General features: G+C 47.8%; 1 protein-coding gene across 5 annotated transcripts in view; it reads right to left on the bottom strand.

Annotated features, from left to right (window-relative positions):
* Positions 1-17,755, bottom strand: part of LOC119966005 (parkin coregulated gene protein homolog) — a 433,653-nt gene that overhangs the window by 326,915 nt on the left and 88,983 nt on the right. For 3 of the 5 annotated variants that reach the window (XM_038797131.1, XM_038797122.1, XM_038797139.1), the window contains one exon: positions 296-430. In XM_038797131.1, the coding sequence (XP_038653059.1) occupies positions 296-430 (135 nt within the window). Of the gene's footprint in view, positions 1-295; positions 431-834; positions 923-1,029; positions 1,151-17,755 lie in introns of those variants that run through there. The other 2 variants (XM_038797150.1, XM_038797156.1) reach the window with 2 other exon arrangements.

Here is a 17,755-nt window from a genome sequence, read left to right as displayed (position 1 = left end):
GAGCTAAGGCTAATGCGTATCAGTTATCAACGATAGACTGGTTGGAACAGCTGAGTCTTGCAAATCCTCATAAAAATGGAAATAGATGGCTGAGTAAAAAGGCTTTTTCAGAAAGCACTTCTGACCCCGTCATCTCACGAAGCACATAATTTAATCATTAGAATGGGACAAAGCTGCCTCATGGGTGAGTTTACAGTGCCGTTACTAAAATACTTCATCAAAATAATTGATGAGCTAAATTGGCTCCTGGCAGGAAATGCTACTTGAATGTTGTATAAGTTAATATGAGACAAACCTTCCAAATTATTCGGTTTCCTTTCGCGTCATGTTCCATCGCAACAGGAAAGTCACCCCTTTTGTAAAACTTACGAAACGCTGTTGGCTTTATGTGCCTCTCTTTAAATGCGCCAGCCACTTGAGGTCCAACAACCTAGCGAAGGAACAAGAGCAAGAATTACTTTCCTGGTGGTGTGTTAAAAAAGAACCTTCCATTTGTATAGCGCCTGTCATGATGTCAGAATGACCGGAAAGACTGTGGGCGGGATTCTCCGGCCTCGTCCCCCTGGCGACCAGAGAATCCTGTCCAAGGTCAATGGATTTCTCCATTGTCGCCATCTCGCCCGTGGCATTCTAGGGGTGGGTGGGGCGAAAGAATCCAGCCCTTCATGGTCAAGAAAGTACTTTTTGTTTTGGGACTGCTGTCACTGTTGTCGAAAGAAGTAACCACATTTCCAAAGAAAAACGGTTGGGTGTATTGACACAAAAAAGCTTCACTATGGGCTGAAAGCAAAGCAAAATGCCCCAGATGTTGGAAATCTGAAATAAGAAGAGAACCTGCTGGAAATATTCTCCAGGTCGGACAGCATCTGTTCAGAGAGAGAAACACAGTTAACAATATTTAAGAAAAAATAGCTTTCAGAACAGCTCTGAAGAAAAACCTGAAACATTGACTCTCTCTCTCGCAACACATGCTGCCAGATCTGCTGAGTATGTCTGGCATTTTCACTTGTTACCTTGTTAAGAACTAACCTGCTTTTAAGATGGTCTGAAACAGATGCCAGCTCCCAACACGTGGACATCACCCACCCAGGGCAGCTGCATCTCTAAGTGGTAACGGTACAATAGCATAACCATAGGATATCCAATATCGTCGACTTGAACTTTGAAAAACATTCAGTAAAATGAATTATTTTGTCCTTCCAAACATGAATTGTGCCCGGGGGAGCATTTTGAGCTGCATGAAATAGTAGCATTAAAGGAGATGACAAATGTAGTGCAATACACAAACTGTATATTACACAAAACCTAATTGTATTTGCTTAAGCACACTTTCCCTTATATAATATTGGTATCGATATCCTAACGACACCTGGTGAGGACAGTGTAGATTTAGTAAAGAAAAAAAACCATGGTCAGAGTCCACGATAAATAGTTAACCAAAAGCAGAATATTGCAGTTTGCTGGGAATCTGGGGTGGAATTCTTCATCCATTCGTTGGTGGCGGGATTCCGTCATCGCACCAGCAGTGCATCCTCGCCCACGGGTTTCCCAATGGCGTGGGGTAGTTTATTTTTTAAAAAAATTTTTTAGAGTACCAAATTCATTTTTTCCAATTAAGAGGCCATTTAGCGTGGCTAATCCACCTACCCTGCACATCTTTGGGTCATGGGGGCGAAACCCATGCAAACACGGGGAGAATGTGAAAACTCCGCATGGGCAGCGACCCAGAGCCGGGATCGAACCTGGGACCTCGGCGCTGTGAGACAGCAGTGCTAACCACTGTGCCACCGTGCTGCCCTGACATGGGTTAGTTTCAATAGGAAATCCCATTGACAAGTGGCGGAAGTAGAGAACCCCATGGCCAGTCAATGGCGCACCAAATTCTCCTTCCTCGCTAGCAGCCATAGCAGACTCTCAATGGAGAATCCCGGCCCATATATAAACAGAAAATGGTGAAAATACTCATGGGGTCAGGCAGTGTCTGTGGAGAGAGAAACAGAGCTAACGTTTCAGGTTGATGACTTGTCATCAGAATTGGAAGTAATGAGATTTGGAGCAAAGTGCAAGGACAGGTGAGGTCTGTGATAGGGTGGAAGACAGGAGAGATTGAGTGATAGAAAAATTAGTCTTACAGAGCCAAAGGGAATGGTGATGGGGGTAAGTGATGCACGGTCAATAACTCCCGAAGTGAGATTGCAGGACAATTGAAGGCTTTATTGGGCTAGATGTTTCCCCCAGCAGCGCAGGTACAGAATGCAGCAGCTAGGGAAACACAGACTCTTATACTCCGCCTTACTGGGCGGAACCAGCAGGCTGGCTTCACCAATGATCTTACAGCATCAGGTACCTTCAACCCAGGTACCATAATACCCCTAATACGGACAACCATAGTAAGAAAACAAAGAAATAAAAGGTGTGCCTAAAATAGGCATGTCTCTGTCTGAAAGCGACAATAAGAAAAATCAGAACAGCAGAGCCAGCAGAGAGGGTTGGCGTTGTCAAACTTGCTTCATTATTATTGGACGGCGAATGTGGACAAGGTGTGGCGGTGGTGGGAAGGAGAAGGGGTAGAGTGGGTTAGGATGGAGGAGGAATCTTGTAAGGGGTCTAGTTTCAGGGCTGTGGTGACGGCAGCATTGCCAATGGCTCTGGGTAGGTATTCAGGGAGCCCAGTGGTGCAGTCCACGGTGAAGATATGGAATCAGCTGAGGAGGCATTTTAGGGTGGAAGGGATGTCGGTGCTAACGCTGCTGTGCGAGAATCATGGGTTTGAGCCAGGGCGATGGATAGTGTAGACAGGAGGTGGAGGGAAGTGGGGCTGGTCAAGGTGAGGGATTTGTATTTCGAGGAAGGGTTTGCCAGTCTGGAGGAGCTAAGGGTAGAGCTGCCAACGGGTAGTGAGTTCAGGTATCTGCAGGTTAGGGACTTTGCACGAAAGGTCTGGTCTATCCTTAGATTGTCGGGATGCACCCTGCTGGAGCGACTGCTGCTTCCGGATGTGGAAGGGGAGGGAAGAATTGGGGATATATATATATAAGTGGCTGGGGGAGCAGAGAGGCGAGCGGGTGGTGAAGATCAAGGAGAAATCGGAAGCGGAGTTGGGAATGGAGATCAACTGGGGAGTATGGAGTGAGGGACTGCGAAGGGTAAATGGGACCTCCTCTTGTGCAAGGATGAGCCTGATATAGTTTAAGGTGATGCACAGGGTGCATATGACTCGGGCGAGAATGAGTGGGTTCTTTCAGGGGGTAGCAGATGAGTGTGAGAGGTGTGGGCGGGGGCCAGCGAATCATCCGCACGTGTTTTGGGGTTGTGAAAAATTGGGAATATTCTGGGCAGGAGTGTTCGTGGTCTTAGCCAGGATAGTGGAGGAGGGAGTGGACCCGGACACTTTGGTGGCGATATTTGGGTTTCAGAGAAGCCGGAGCTCATGGAGAGGAGGAAGGCCGATGTCTTGGCCTTTGTCTCTCTGATTGCATGGCGACAAATTTTGCTGGAGTGGCGGTTGGCTTCGCCACGGGAGGTAGCAGCTTGGTTGGGTGACCTGTATGACTTCCTGCGGTTAGAGAAGATAAAGTATGAGTTAAGGGGCTCAGCAGGGGAGTTTGAGAAGAGGTGGGGGATGTTTCTGACCGTGTTTGAGGAGCTGTTCGTCGCGGGGGGTGAAAAAGGAGAAAAATCTGTGCAAACTGTATAGTTGATTGTTGGCAAGAATGTTTGCCGGGGTGTTTATTTGCTGTAACCTACTTTGATACAAGTTTGAATAAAATGCGTTTTTTAAAACAAAGAAAGTGAAATCAGAACATGCAACGAACAAGGAACAAAATGGTGGGGACAGATTTTACAGACTAAAACTGTTGAACTTAATGTTGAATCTGGAAAGTTCGAAAGTACGTCATCAGAAGATGAGTTCTGTTCCTCAAGTTCATATTGAGCTTCACTGGATCGGTGCAGCAGCCCAAGAACAGCGATGCCAGTATGGAAAATAGCTAATGGGATAACTTTTGAAAAGTAAGCATCGTAGAACAAAACAATTGATGGAAGCCATTTGGTCTATCGTGCTTATGTGGGTTATTTGAAAGTGCTATCTGCTTAGTGTTATTCCCAGACAGGTTACTCCATTAACTAGTCAATAATTATATCATCTTTGTGCTGTAATTGGAGTTCATACGGAGGAGTATATGCCACTGTAATTACACAGGTAATACTTTATGTTACATTAAATACAATTCTGCAGCACAATTTGGCACTTTGAAGCACGAATAATTGAAGAGTTAACCATTCTTCCAGGGTTTCCACCTCTTTCAAGCCAGAAATACAACAGTGGCAGGACAACGGTCTCCAGAATCCTGTCTCAGATCATCAGGGGTTGATCATGTCAGTGAAACCTCCACCACCAGCCCTGCAGCGTGAGCTGGTGGATGTACTGATTCCAGTTGAGAACTCGCTGATGGGTTTTCTTTCTAATTACAAATGGAGTAACTGTCACAGTGAGCGGACACTGCTGAATTGCAGAATACACTTGAGACTGGCTTCCAAATGGTTTTAGTGCTTGGGAGCCTATTTGTAAAGGAATTTTAAAGAGCTCAATAAATTATACAAGAGTCCAGAGCTTGGTCACTGAGTTAAATATTAAAGCAAGGCTCAAGTTTTACGAATTTATTTTCTGAAAGTCATGACTGGGCTCTTTGACTATTTAAAGAAGGGTGCAAAAATTAAGGGCCATGGGTGGCAATTGACACGAACGTGATGCACCATCATACTACATTTCAAAACAAAAAAAAATAATATTGTTTTTGGAGGAGGGAGGCTATAAGATAGTGAGGGAAGGTGGTGGTTCCCGCCACCATGGCATTTTACCATCAGCAGGGGAGGGAAAGCACAGCCCTCCTGCCCAGAGCTCAAATGAATCATTTAACTGGCTAAGCAAGAGCTTCTTCCAACAACCGCTTTTTAATCAGTTCTAGGTAGCACCTCTTTGCCATGCAGGAAGGCATTAATTCAAATACACTGATACCTTTTCAGATATTACTTCCAAAGAGGTTGAGCCAGCATTTCAGTCCTCCCATTGAAAGCAACACAAAACGGATAATGTTGGCTCCAGGGAAGACATAATGCCCACCCACGGGTTTCTAATATTCAGACCAGTGTTTTTCTAGCTTTATTTCCCGGGATCCTTTTGCCAGCCAGCCAACATTCAGGCACATGCCAGCCAACCGTGGTAAACCACCCCGGCCAATCCTCGCGACACATGTCATGTTCACTTACCTTTAATGCAAAAGGTGAGCCTGCTAGGTCCCCAATGTCTCATTCCAACCAGGTTCGCAGGAGGAGAGGGCAATGTGCATTATCAGGTGCAGAGTTCAGTTAGTTCCTTTGTACCATCTTTATCTTTGTGAGAACGGAATATCCAGCCTTGCACATTTAGGTTGTCATGAAGGCCAATGGCAATAAAATGCTTGTTTTAATCAGCAGTGTGAGATGCTACTCCAGAATGCTGACAGCCCCTTGGGCCTTTGGTGCATTTTTAATGTGCTACCACAGGTCAGTACAGCAGTTTAGTCTATTAATTTGGATGATGTGGAGATGCCAGCGTTGGACTGGGGTGGGCACAGTAAGAAGTCTTCAACACCAGGTTAAAGCCCAACAGGTTTGTTTGGAATCACTAGCTTCCGGAGCACAGCTACTTCATCAGGTGAGTGATGAGGTGGGTTCCACAAACACATATATAGACAAAGCCAATGATGCAAGATGATACTTTGAATACAAGTTAATTTGGAGTTAACTGTAAGTTAATAACTGACTCTGGGTGCTCAACCTCAAACTGAATTTTTCACCCACCACTTCTCTTTAAAATCGGAAACTTCTGCTCTCATTCGTCAGTACGTCCCTGCACATGACACCCACGGGCTTTGCATCCTTATACTTTGGCACAATTGACAAAAATATACCTCACGTTTATCGTCATACTGCTTTGTTCTCGAGTTAAGTTTCTTCTTTGTTGGCTGTTCAACAGATGCTCTGAAGCTTTGTACGAAGCTAACACAAGCACTGCTCTGTCCTAGGTGCACTCTCCTGACAGCTCTCTCCAGCAGATTCAGATAGGCGACACGGTAACACAGTGGCTAGCATTGTTGCTTCACGGTCCCATGTTCGATTCCCGGCTTGGCTCACTGCCTGTGTGGAGTCTGCACCCTCTCCCCGTGTCTGCGTGGGTTTCCACCGGGTCCTCTGATTCCTGCCTACAAGTCCCGAAAGACGTTCTTGCTAAGTGAATTGGACATTGAATTCTCCCTCTGTGTAGCTGAACAGGCGCCGGAGTGTGGCGACTAGGGGATTTTCACAATAACTTCACTGCAGTGTTAATGTAAGCCTACTTGTGACAATAAAGATTATTATGATTATTATTATGTGAGATCCTCACCAGTAGATACACTGGGCGGGATTCTCCGTTGCCCAATGCCGATATCGTCACTGGCGATTGGGCAGAAATCCCTTCCAACGCGCAAATCGGGGGCGGCGCTGGTTTGACACGGATTTGTTAGTCTCCGGCCCCTCCAAAATGCCGTCATCGCATCGCGCGCCAGCTGCTGTTGGAACGGTGTTGGCGTATCATCGGAAGGCTCTCACCCGATGCTCCGCGCCCCCCCCATGGACCGGGTTCCCAACCGTGCGGTTGACATGTGGTCTGAGCGGTCAGGAACCCGGCGTGGCAGCCGCGGACTGTGTCCAGCGCCGCCACAGTCGGACGGGAATCATGCTGCTGGCCGGGGAGGCTTCTGCGAAGGCTGAGGGGACTGTGGGGAGTGGCCAGGTAGTATTTGGCAGGTCAGGTCCCCCCATGGCCTGCGCCATGTTGTACGGCGCGACTGCTGCAGGTTGACACCATGCGCCTGCATGGCCACTGACCCGGCCATTCTCCGTCTGTTTTTGCCGCAGGAGCTTTACCCGGCACCACTGCTAGCCCCTCACCATTCCTAGAATCGGTGAGGGTTCGGAGCCGATTTTGCCGTTGCAAAAAGCCACAGTAAAAAGCCACAGTTCCCACACTGGCGTCGGCACGGAGCCGCAGAACCGGAGAATCTAGCCCACTGTCTATTTGTGTTTCTGGCCATCTGTTCTTTATAACAAAATGATTCATCTTCACAGTCCTCTTGCTTTGCTTGCTAGCAGCTAGAAAATGGTGGTTTTGCGCCAAAAGCACATACGTACAGGGCTCTTGATGTCAAGTGTACGTGCAGGTTGTGTGACCTGCTCACTACTGCCTCTTATGGTCTGCACTCAGTCTCTTTTTGTTCTCAATTTAAAGTTGTTTGCCGCTACCATTCTCAATTTAGAACTTGGTAGCGGCAATTGGGCACTTCTCTCACGATCAGTATCACAGCGGGAATGTCGAGACCTATCGCTGCACGTCCTCCCGGCATCCACCCTACGACACACCCATGGGTCACGAAAAACCCTGGTCTAGATGAAACCCATATTGGACCAAATTGACAAGAATCATAACACAGCCAAGGGAAATTAACTGTTCCGGTCTGAATGTGGCCACAGAACATTTTTTACATCAGTTCACCAGTTCAATTCACTCATAGATTGGTGCAGCCCGAGAATTATTATTCACTCTCTTAATTAAAATAGGTCATCACTCAACCAGCCATTCTCATTGCTTTCCATGCAGCTGGCCTAAGGAATGAGTTGCTCTTTTTTATTCCTACATTCATATGATAGTCCTATATCATAGTTATATCTGAATAAAACTCTGCTGGGCGTTTCTTTAAAACCGGTGAAATTGGGCCGCATGGTTAGTACTGCCGCCAATGGTCCTGAGGACCCGGGTTCAATCCCGGGTCACTCTTTGTGCGGAGTTTGCACATTCTCCCCATGTTTGCGTGGGTTTCACCCCCACAACCCAAAGGTGTGCAGGTTAGGTGGATTGGCCACGCTAAATTGCCCCTTAATTGGTAAAAAATAATTGGGTACTCTAAATTTATACATAAAAATAAATAAACAAGGGCAGCACGGTGGCCTAGTGGTTAGCACAACCGCCTCACGGCGCTGAGGTCCCAGGTTCGATCCCGGCTCTGGGTCACTGTCCGTGTGGAGTTTGCACATTCTCCCCGTGTCTGCGTGGGTTTCGCCCCCACAACCCAAAAATGTGCAGAGTAGGTGGATTGGCCACGCTAAATTGCCCCTTAATTGGAAAAAATAATTGGGTAATCTAAATTTAAAAAAAAAAAATAAATAAATAAACAGATAAATCCGGTGTCACAAATATTAGCCTGTGTTTGCACTATTGATTGCTGACCACGGTTCTGCTGGGTATCGGGTGAGGGCAGGATCAGAAATGACTATAATGACCCATCAGATTGCACTTTTCTATTGAGACACGGCAGAGGAACATCGGAACAGGAGGAGGCCATTTTTCCCTTTGAGCCTGTTCCGCCATTCAATATCATGGCTGACCTGTGTGACCGTAAACCTGCTTTTGCCCATATCCTTGGCGAACAAATTCTTATCAATGTCAGAAGGGAGTCCCAAGCTTCGACCACCCTTTGGGTGGAATTTAATGCCCTCTTCCATGGTGAGTTTGGTGGCAATGGGGCAATTAATTGGACAGGAGGGTGATAGATGTGGACCTCACCATCTTCCTGCCTGTGACCTGATTAATTCTGGTGCAGAATGACCTTCCTGCTCCGCTGCTAATTGAGCTCCTGAAGTGGACAATCCCAACACCATCGGTATTAACCAAGTAGTGGGGGTGGGGGAGGGTGGGGGGGGGGGGGCGTGGTTAAAATTATCACGGGGGGGGGGGGGGCGGCACAGTGGTTAGCATTGCTGCCTATGGCGCTGAGGTCCCGGGTTCGAATCCCGACCCTGGATCGCTGTCCGTGTGGAGTTTGCACATTCTCCCCGTGCCTGCGTGGGTTTCACCCCCACAACCCAAAGATGTGCAGGGTAGGTGGAGTGGCCATGCTAAATTTTTTAATTATCATGCGGGAAACTCTAAAACCAAAAGGTTTTCTTGCAAACTTCCAGCGAGGGTATCTCATTGCCAGACACTCGGTGCCCGATCGAGAGACCTAACATTGAGAAAGTGTTGAGGGGGTAGGGGAGTGAGGGCTGCTGTACACCACCCTTACTGCAAACCTCCACCTTCCCTGTGCCCCCCTTGTCGAGATGCCCCTTTTCTGCAGGGTGACCAACTCTGGGGGAATAAAATAAAAGGTACTTTGCTGGCAAGACCAAGGGATGGGGTGGGGGGCTTGCAGATGGTACTAATGGATGGTATGGTGGGGAGGAGGGGGCGTGGTATGCTGAAAAGATGGGTTGGGAGGGTTGGAAGCACCGTGGAAGCAGGGTGGGGTGGGGGGTTATGCTGAAAAGATGGCGTGAGTGGGGATGGGAGAACACCCACTGAGCAGTCCTATTTACTGACCATCAATCTGTCACAGCCGACACATGGGAAGACAGAAAACCTGCCAGGAACAAAGAAATCCAGGACAGACCTTATCCCAGGAACGCCTAACCCCGGACACAGGATAAAAAGCTGACTTTAGGCATAATTCCAGAACATCCAGGACAGTTGGTCACCCTACTCTCGTCATCAATCATCTGTGGCCTGGCTTCCACACTGACCTTGGGTGTCAAGTGGGTGCATTACCTGCGACAGCCACTGCCTCCCCAGTGGCACTGATAAGCAAATCACAGCTGCTGACCTCTGATTGAAATGAAATGAAATGAAAATCGCTTATTGTCACAAGTAGGCTTCAAATGAAGTTACCGTGAAAAGCCCCTAGTCGCCACATTCCGACGCCTGTTCGGGGAGGCTGGTGTGGGATTGGTAACAACTCTCAGGGTCCTTGATCCTGAAGAATAGATGCTACTGCCTAGTTATAGGCACTTAATGTGACGTGCCTTCCCCAAAGTAGGTGATGTGAGTCTCTCTCTGGCTCTCTAGCCAGCAGGCAAAACCCCATGACATGCATTGAATTCTGCCCTTTGTAGAAGTATTTAATTTCAGTCCTGAAAGGTCAAGCTCAAATCTTTAGGCCATGTTCCCACAAGTAGATTTCACCAGTAGCCAAGCAGTGTAGTGGAGTGCTGTCTCTACCCCCGGAAACCGACCTCAGTTACAAAAAGAGAACAATATAAAAACACAAGGTCCTTGTGTTCACAACACATCCAAGGAAAGACATTTTCCTGAATTCTGTGTACCAGAATAGGTGTGACGCAAAGGTCTGCACTGTTAATGGACTGACAGTTAAGGCCAAAATCTCCTTCCCATATAACTAACTGATATTTGTACCAATCTACAGAATTATGTTCTTCACCAGAATAATAAAACTGGCACTGTAATTAAACAAAATATAATTTAAAACATTGGCCTGCAATCATTTAAAATTGGTTAGGTCACAATCATTTCAAAAGATGAAGAAAGTGACAATGCAGCACAGGAATTAAAAATATTTGTGGATCCTCTTTTTAAATTATAGAAAAAAATGAATGTACAAATATATAAAAGTCAGCTTTTTAATGGATAAAATAAAATCTATGTTGTCAGTGCATTTTTTCACTTCTCAACTTCAGCAGGTCTGATTTCCCTGCAGATTATTGATTGGACAGGGGACTTGCTGCCTCAATCATGGCAAATTAATGCTCGATGATACACCCCAAGTAGTGACAAGAAAGGTCTTTGAATTCTTGCCGTTACAGCCTCGACATGCAACACTACAATGTCATATCTGTTGTATGAATATTCGTCTTTCGTAACCCCAAGGGAAACTGTGATAATATTCCGTTGCTTTTGATTGCAAAAATACAAATAGAGTTTTATTACCTCAGCTGAAAGAGGTAACGCTTTATTTTTTCTAAAGTTACGTAAAGCAATCTTCTCTCAAAAATAAAAAACAAGAGAAATGACACAACGCAACATCCTGATTCATCTTTGATGAACAATTGGAAACTTTTGCTTATTTATTACTTGTTCAACGGTCTACATACTAGCAATAATCTAATTCAGCAGAACCATCAGAGATCTGTTTATATACATCAATAAAGCGTAAAACAAATTGTCATGCATTTTCTATTTGTTCCCATTGTCAATTTTTTGTATTTAATAAATGGTAACCAGCTACGTAAACATGTCACACTGCAGTTGCAACTAATTTTCAGTGGAGGCACTGTTTTATATTTCCCATCTGCATAACCTGTATTACTCCAACAAATCCTATCTTCTGCTTCTTGTTTGACCATATATTTTGGGATTAAACTACAAGTCATAATATTAAGTTAAAGTGTTAATTATAGAAACAAGTGTTCTATCTCCCGTATGAGAATCCCAACAATTTGCAATTTGTAAGACTGAGGGATCACTACGAATCAACAGGAGTGATGATACTGACCAATTTGTGTTAAACCAAATTTTAATTTAAACACAGAATCAATCATATTAGAAATACAGTAATAGCTTTCCAATTAATAGTTTAAACAGTTCTTAAATAAAAGAAAGAAAAATCTTTAACTCCGTATCTACACCTGCCACTATATATTCCAATTAAGCAACCCAATACAGTTCAAATGCTACTTTATGAATAACGTTAACAATCAGGGTTACTTGCTTCTCTGTCTTGTCAGACTAAAATCTTATGGCAAACTGCAAAATCTGCTGACAGACCTGGTTCCTCCCATTAATCACATCATCTGTATTCTAAGCTAAAATAATTCCCTAGTCTCCTCCCACTAAGATGTCCCATAGCCTGCTTAGCAAGGAGTAAACACAATCCCTTATAAATTGTCTACACCTCAGGGAACCTCCTGAACATAAACAATATTTCATTAGTCATCTATATGTAAATAAGTAAATGGTTGCAATCAATCATTACTTCACCTTTATGACTGCTTAATTGCAGCTTCAGCTGACATACTGTCTTTATATATGTGAACCCAATGTTTTTAAAAACATTACTACAACAAAATAATCCACGGGAGGCAGGAGTTCCGTCACCACACCAATATTTATTTACAATAACGATATTACAGGAGCAGCTACAAACAGTGCTGCCAGCAGTCCAGTCAACTTAAGACTGGCTCACAAAGCCTACACTGGTGATTATATGGGCCCCCTCAATGAGCTATCATTGAGGGAGCTCATACTCCAATTGGCCAACCAATAAAGCCAATTGGAGTTCATTACACCCCTCCCCCCCAAGGTCCGAGGAATTCCTGCCAGCTGGCATTCCTCTGAGCTTCTTCCTGCTCCTCATGTCTGGGTCTGTCACCTCTGTGTCGTCCGCCGGGTCGTTCTCCGAAGTGGGCGGGGTGTACCTTATAGGTGCCCGTCTTTCCCGTGACTACCTCCTTGGAAGTTGTTCTTCCTCCTCCTCGGGGAGAGGTGTCGCGGCGGCCTCGTCGAGTGTGTCCATCTCCGGCTCTGATGACTGGATGATGGGGTCTGGAGAAATTGCTCGGGGCTGGGGTGTGGGTATCCTTTCCATCTGGGCTATCCCAGCTTGAGGCCGTCCTGCTTCGCCTGCCTCCAGGTGTGGTTCCGCTGCCCTTATTTGGTTTAGGTGTTTCTTCAGCACCTTACCTCCTATTGAAACCTCATAGGATATGGGCCCTGTTTGGGACTCTACCGTGCCTTTGACCCACGTTGGTCCATTCCCATAATTCTTGACCCAAACCGGTGCCCCCACCTGGAAATGTCTCTGCTGCCGACTATTATCATGCCCCCTGCATTGGGCCTCCTGTTGTTTCTCCACTCTCCCCGTTAAATTTGGGAAAAGGAGACTCAGCCTCATTCGCAGCCGCCTTCCCATTAAGAGTTCAGCTGGCGGTATGCCCATTGTGGAATGCGGTGTGGTCCTGTAATCAAACAGCCAACGGGAGAGCTTTGTGTCCATTGACGCTGCCGGCTGCTTCTTGAGTCCCGCTTTAAGTGTCTGGACCACTCTCTCTGCCAGGCCGTTGGTCGCTGGATGGTAAGGGGCCGTTTTGATGTGACGGACTCCGTTTTCCTTCAGGAATTTTCCAAATTCCCCACTTGTGAATGCCGTTCAGTTGTCCGACACCAATACCTCCGGAAGTCCATGTGTTGCAAACGAGGCCCTGAGCTTTTCAATTGTCAATGCTGTGCTTGCCGTGTTTACCCGGTGGACGTCCAACCATTTGGAGTGGGCGTCCACTATCACCAAAAACATTGAGCCCATGAAAGGGCCAGCGTGGCCAATATGCAGGCGGGTCCACGGTCTGCCTGGCCATTCCCACGGGTGCAATGGCGCAGCTGGTGGCACTCTTTGCCCCTGTTGGCACTACTGACACCGACGTACCAAGGTGCTATGTCTGTGTCCAAACCTGGCCACCAAACGTAGCTTCGAGCTAGCATCTTCATTTTAGACACCCCTGGGTGTCCGTGATGCAACTCAGTTAAAATTGCCTAATTGCCCTGAGCTGGGACGATTATCCGGGCTCCCCATAATAGGATACCGTCTTCTATGGTTATTTGGTCCCTTCTGCTCCAGTATGGGTGCATCTGGGGCTCCACTGGTCTTTCCAGTTCCCCTGTTAGCAGTAAATGCTTCATCTTGGCTAAAACTGGGTCTTTTTGCGTCCACAACCGAATATGTTGTGCGTCTACTGGTAGGGTGTCCAAAAAATTTAGAGTCATTACTGTCTCCTCTACTTTTGGTATTTGCGGCGGAGTGTCTGGGAGGGGAAGTCTGCTCAAAGCATCTGCATGTGCTACTCGCGTTCCCAGTCTGTGCTCCAGAACGTATCTATATGCTGCCAGTAGCAACGCCCAGCGTTGGATTCTAGCTGATGCAATCGGGGGTATTGACTTGTCTTCTTTTAACAACCCTAATAACGGCTTATGGTCCGTCACTATGGTGAATTTCCGCCCGTACAGATACTGGTGAAATTTTTTTACTGCCAATATCACCGCCAGTCTTTCCTTCTCGATTTGGGCGTACTTCCTCTCAGCTATCGCCAAGGTCCTCGAAGCATAGGCTATTGGCCGTTCTTCCCCATTCCTTCTTCTATGGGCTAAGACGGCTCCTACCCCGTAGGGGGATGCATCACAAGTGACCACCAATTCCTTCCTTGGGTCATAATGCTCTAGGACATTTTCGGATGACAGCTGTTCCTTAATGTCCCTAAATGCTCGGTTTTGGCGGGTGGACCATTTCCATTCTTGCCCCTTTTTTTAGTAGCTGGTGGAGGGGTTCTAGGATGGACGCCCATTGGAGTTCATTACAATTATATATAATAATTTCCGACATTCATTACACAAAAATCAAATGTATGGTTTAAAACTGAATTACATAGACATACCTTGGTAAAATGATTGATACTCTTTAGAACAACCTTATTTTATGGCATCTATAGAATCCATAGGACCCCTCCAGTGCATTCGTCCTACTGAGTCTGCACTGACCCTCTGAAGAGCACCTTACCTTTTTTTAATTAGGTGTACCCAATTCTTTTTTTTTCAATTAAGCGGCAATTTAGCAGGGCCAATCCTCCTACCCTACACATCTTTGGGTTGTGGGGTGAGACCCATGCAGACATGGGGAGAATGTGCAAACTCCACAAAGGCATGGTCTTAACTCCCTGTGTGCAATGCCACCAGTATAATATCAACGATCTGCCTGATTGCATGTGATTTCTGTATCATCATGTTTCTTAGGCATCACATTTCAGATGGCACACATCACTGTAGCCCACAAGGACACAGAATCAGGACTGGACCATTCAATCCCTCGAGCCGGTTCCGAATTTCAACTAGATCATGGGAGTTCTGTACCTTGGCTCTATTTATTCACCCTTGTTGCGTGTTCCTTTTTTTAAAAAATAATTTTTATTGGAATTTTTTGAAAAATATTTATCAACAGAACAATAATAACAATAACAATAATAAACACACCCCGGCACCCGTAACAACGCATATAACAAACCCCCCCAAACCCAATAAACAACAAAATAAATTAACAATAAGCAAATTAACTTAAACACTATCCCCCTAAGACCTCCCCGCCCCCTTTCCCCCCTTTCCCCCCCGGGTTGCTGCTGCTGCTGACCTAGTTCCTTATCATTGAGCCAGAAAGTCGAGGAAAGGCTGCCACCTCTTAAAGAACCCTTGTACCGACCCCCTCAGGGTGAATTTGACCCTCTCCAGCTTAATGAAACCCGCCATGTCATTGATCCAGGTCTCCACGCTCGGCGGTCTCGCATCTTTCCATTGCAACAAGATCCTCCGCCGGGCTACTAGGGACGCAAAGGCCAAAACATCGGCCTCTTTCGCCTCCTGCACTCCCGGCTCCACCTCAACCCCAAAAATTGTGAGTCCCCAGCCTGGCTTGACCCTGGATCCTACCACCATCGACACCGTCCCCGCCACCCCCTTCCAGAACTCCTCCAGTGCCGGGCAGGCCCAGAACATATGGGCATGGTTCGCTGGACTCCCTGAACACCTGACACACCTGTCTTCGCCCCCAAAGAACCTACTCAACCTAGACCCGGACATGTGGGCCCGGTGCAGCACCTTGAACTGGAGGAGGCTAAGCCTCGCACATGAAGAGGAGGAGTTCACCCTCTCCAGGGCGTCCGCCCATGTCCCTTCCTCAATCTCCTCCCCAGCTCCACCTCCCACTTAGCCTTCAGCTCCTCTGCCAACGCCTCCTCCACCTCCTGCATCACCTGGCATATGTCAGACACCTTCCCATCCCTGACCCACACCCCCGAAAGCACCCTATCCCTTACCCCCCACGGGGGCAGCGAAGGGAACCCCTCTACCTGCCGCCTAGCAAATGCCTTGAACTGAAGGTACCTGAACATATTCCCCGGGGGGAGCTCAAACTTCTCCTCCAGTTCACCAAGGCTCGCAAACCTCCCGTCAATGAACAGGTCTCCCAACGTCCTAATGCCCGCCCTGTGCCACCCCAGGAATCCGCCATCCATGTTCCCTGGGACAAACCGGTGGTTCCCCCGCAGCGGGCCTCCACCGAGCCCCCCACTTCCTCCCTGCGTCACCTCCACTGCCCCCAAATTCTGAGGGTAGCCGCCACCATTGGGCTCGTAGTGTACCTCGTTGGAGGGAGCGCAGCGGCGCCGTTACCAGTGCCTTCAGGCTCGTGCCTCCACAGGACGCCATCTCCAACCGTTTCGCTGCTACCCCCTCCCCATCCATTATCCACTTACGTACCATCGAGACGTTAGCCGCCCAGTAGTACCCAGAGAGACTGGGCAGCGCCAGCCCCCCTCTATCTCTGCTCCACTCCAAAAAGACCCTCCTTACCCTCGGAGTCCCATGCGCCCAAACAAATCCCAGAATGCTGCTGTTCACCCTCCTAAAAAAGGCCCTCGGAATGAAAATGGGGAGACACTGAAACAAAAACAAAAACCTCGGGAGCACCGTCATTTTAACGGACTATACTCTACCCACCAACGACAACGGCAGCATGTCCCACCTTTTAAATTCCTCCTCCATCTGCTCCACCAACCTAGTAAAATTAAGCTTGTGCAGAGTCCCCCAGCTCCTAGCCACCTGAACCCCCAGGTACCTAAAATTCCTCACTGCCCTCTTTAGTGGGAGCCTAACAATCCCCTCCTCCTGATCTCCCGGGTGTACGACAAACAGCTCACTCTTGCCCAGGTTCAATTTATATCCCGAGAAACTCCCAAACTCAGCAAGAATCTCCATCACCTCCGGCATTCCCCCCACCGGGTCTGCTACATACAGCAGCTACATAGGTCGTCTGCATACAGCGACACTCGGTGCTCCTCCCCACCTCGCACCAAACCCCTCCACCTCCCCGACTCCCTGAGAGCCATGGAGGCTCAATTGCCAATGCAAAAAGCAATGGGGACAGGGGGCACCCCTGTCTCGTCCCACGGTGGAGCCTGAAGTACTCGGACCTCCTCCCATTTGTCACTACACTCGCCATCGGGGCCTCGTACAGCAACCTCACCCATTTAATAAACCCCACCCCAAACCCGAATCTCTCCGACACCTCCCACAAGTACCCCCACTCAACCCTGTCAAAGGCCTTCTCCGCATCCAATGCCACCACAATCTCCGCATCTCCTTCTGCTGCCGGCATCATTATCACATTTAGCAGCCTTTGCACGTTAGTGTTCAGCTGCCTCCCCTTCACAAAACCCGTCTGATCTTCATGTATCACCCCCGGCACACAGTCCTCTATTCTAGTGGCCAAGATCTTCGCCAGCAACTTGGCGTCTACATTCAGCAGTGAAATCGGCCTGTATGAACCGCACTGCAAGGGGTCCTTATCACGCTTCAGGATCAGGGAGATTAGTGCCCGAGACATCGTCGGGGGCAGAACACCCCCCTCCCATGCCTCGTTAAAGGTCCTAACCAACAGGGGGCCCAACAGGTCCGCGTATTTCTTATAAAATTCAACCGGAAACCCATCCGGTCCCGGCGCCTTCCCCGACTGCATGTGGCCAATCCCTCTGACCAGCTCCTCCAACTCGTTCGGCGCCCCCAGTCCCTCCACCTGCACCCTTGGAAATCGCAGCCTGTCCAAAAAGCTCTCCATTCCCCCTCCCACCATCGGCGGCTCTGACCGGTACAGTTCCCTGTAGAAGTCAGGGCAGCACGGTAGCATTGTGGATAGCTCAATCGCTTCACCGCTCCAGGGTCCCAGGTTCGATTCCGGCTTGGGTCACTGTCTGTGCGGAGTCTGCACATCCTCCTCGTGTGTGCGTGGGTTTCCTCCGGGTGCTCCGGTTTCCT

Source organism: Scyliorhinus canicula, chromosome 1, assembly GCF_902713615.1.
Source record: "Scyliorhinus canicula chromosome 1, sScyCan1.1, whole genome shotgun sequence".
In the NCBI taxonomy this organism is placed as follows: domain Eukaryota; kingdom Metazoa; phylum Chordata; class Chondrichthyes; order Carcharhiniformes; family Scyliorhinidae; genus Scyliorhinus; species Scyliorhinus canicula.
This window is presented reverse-complemented; position numbering and strand designations above follow the sequence as displayed.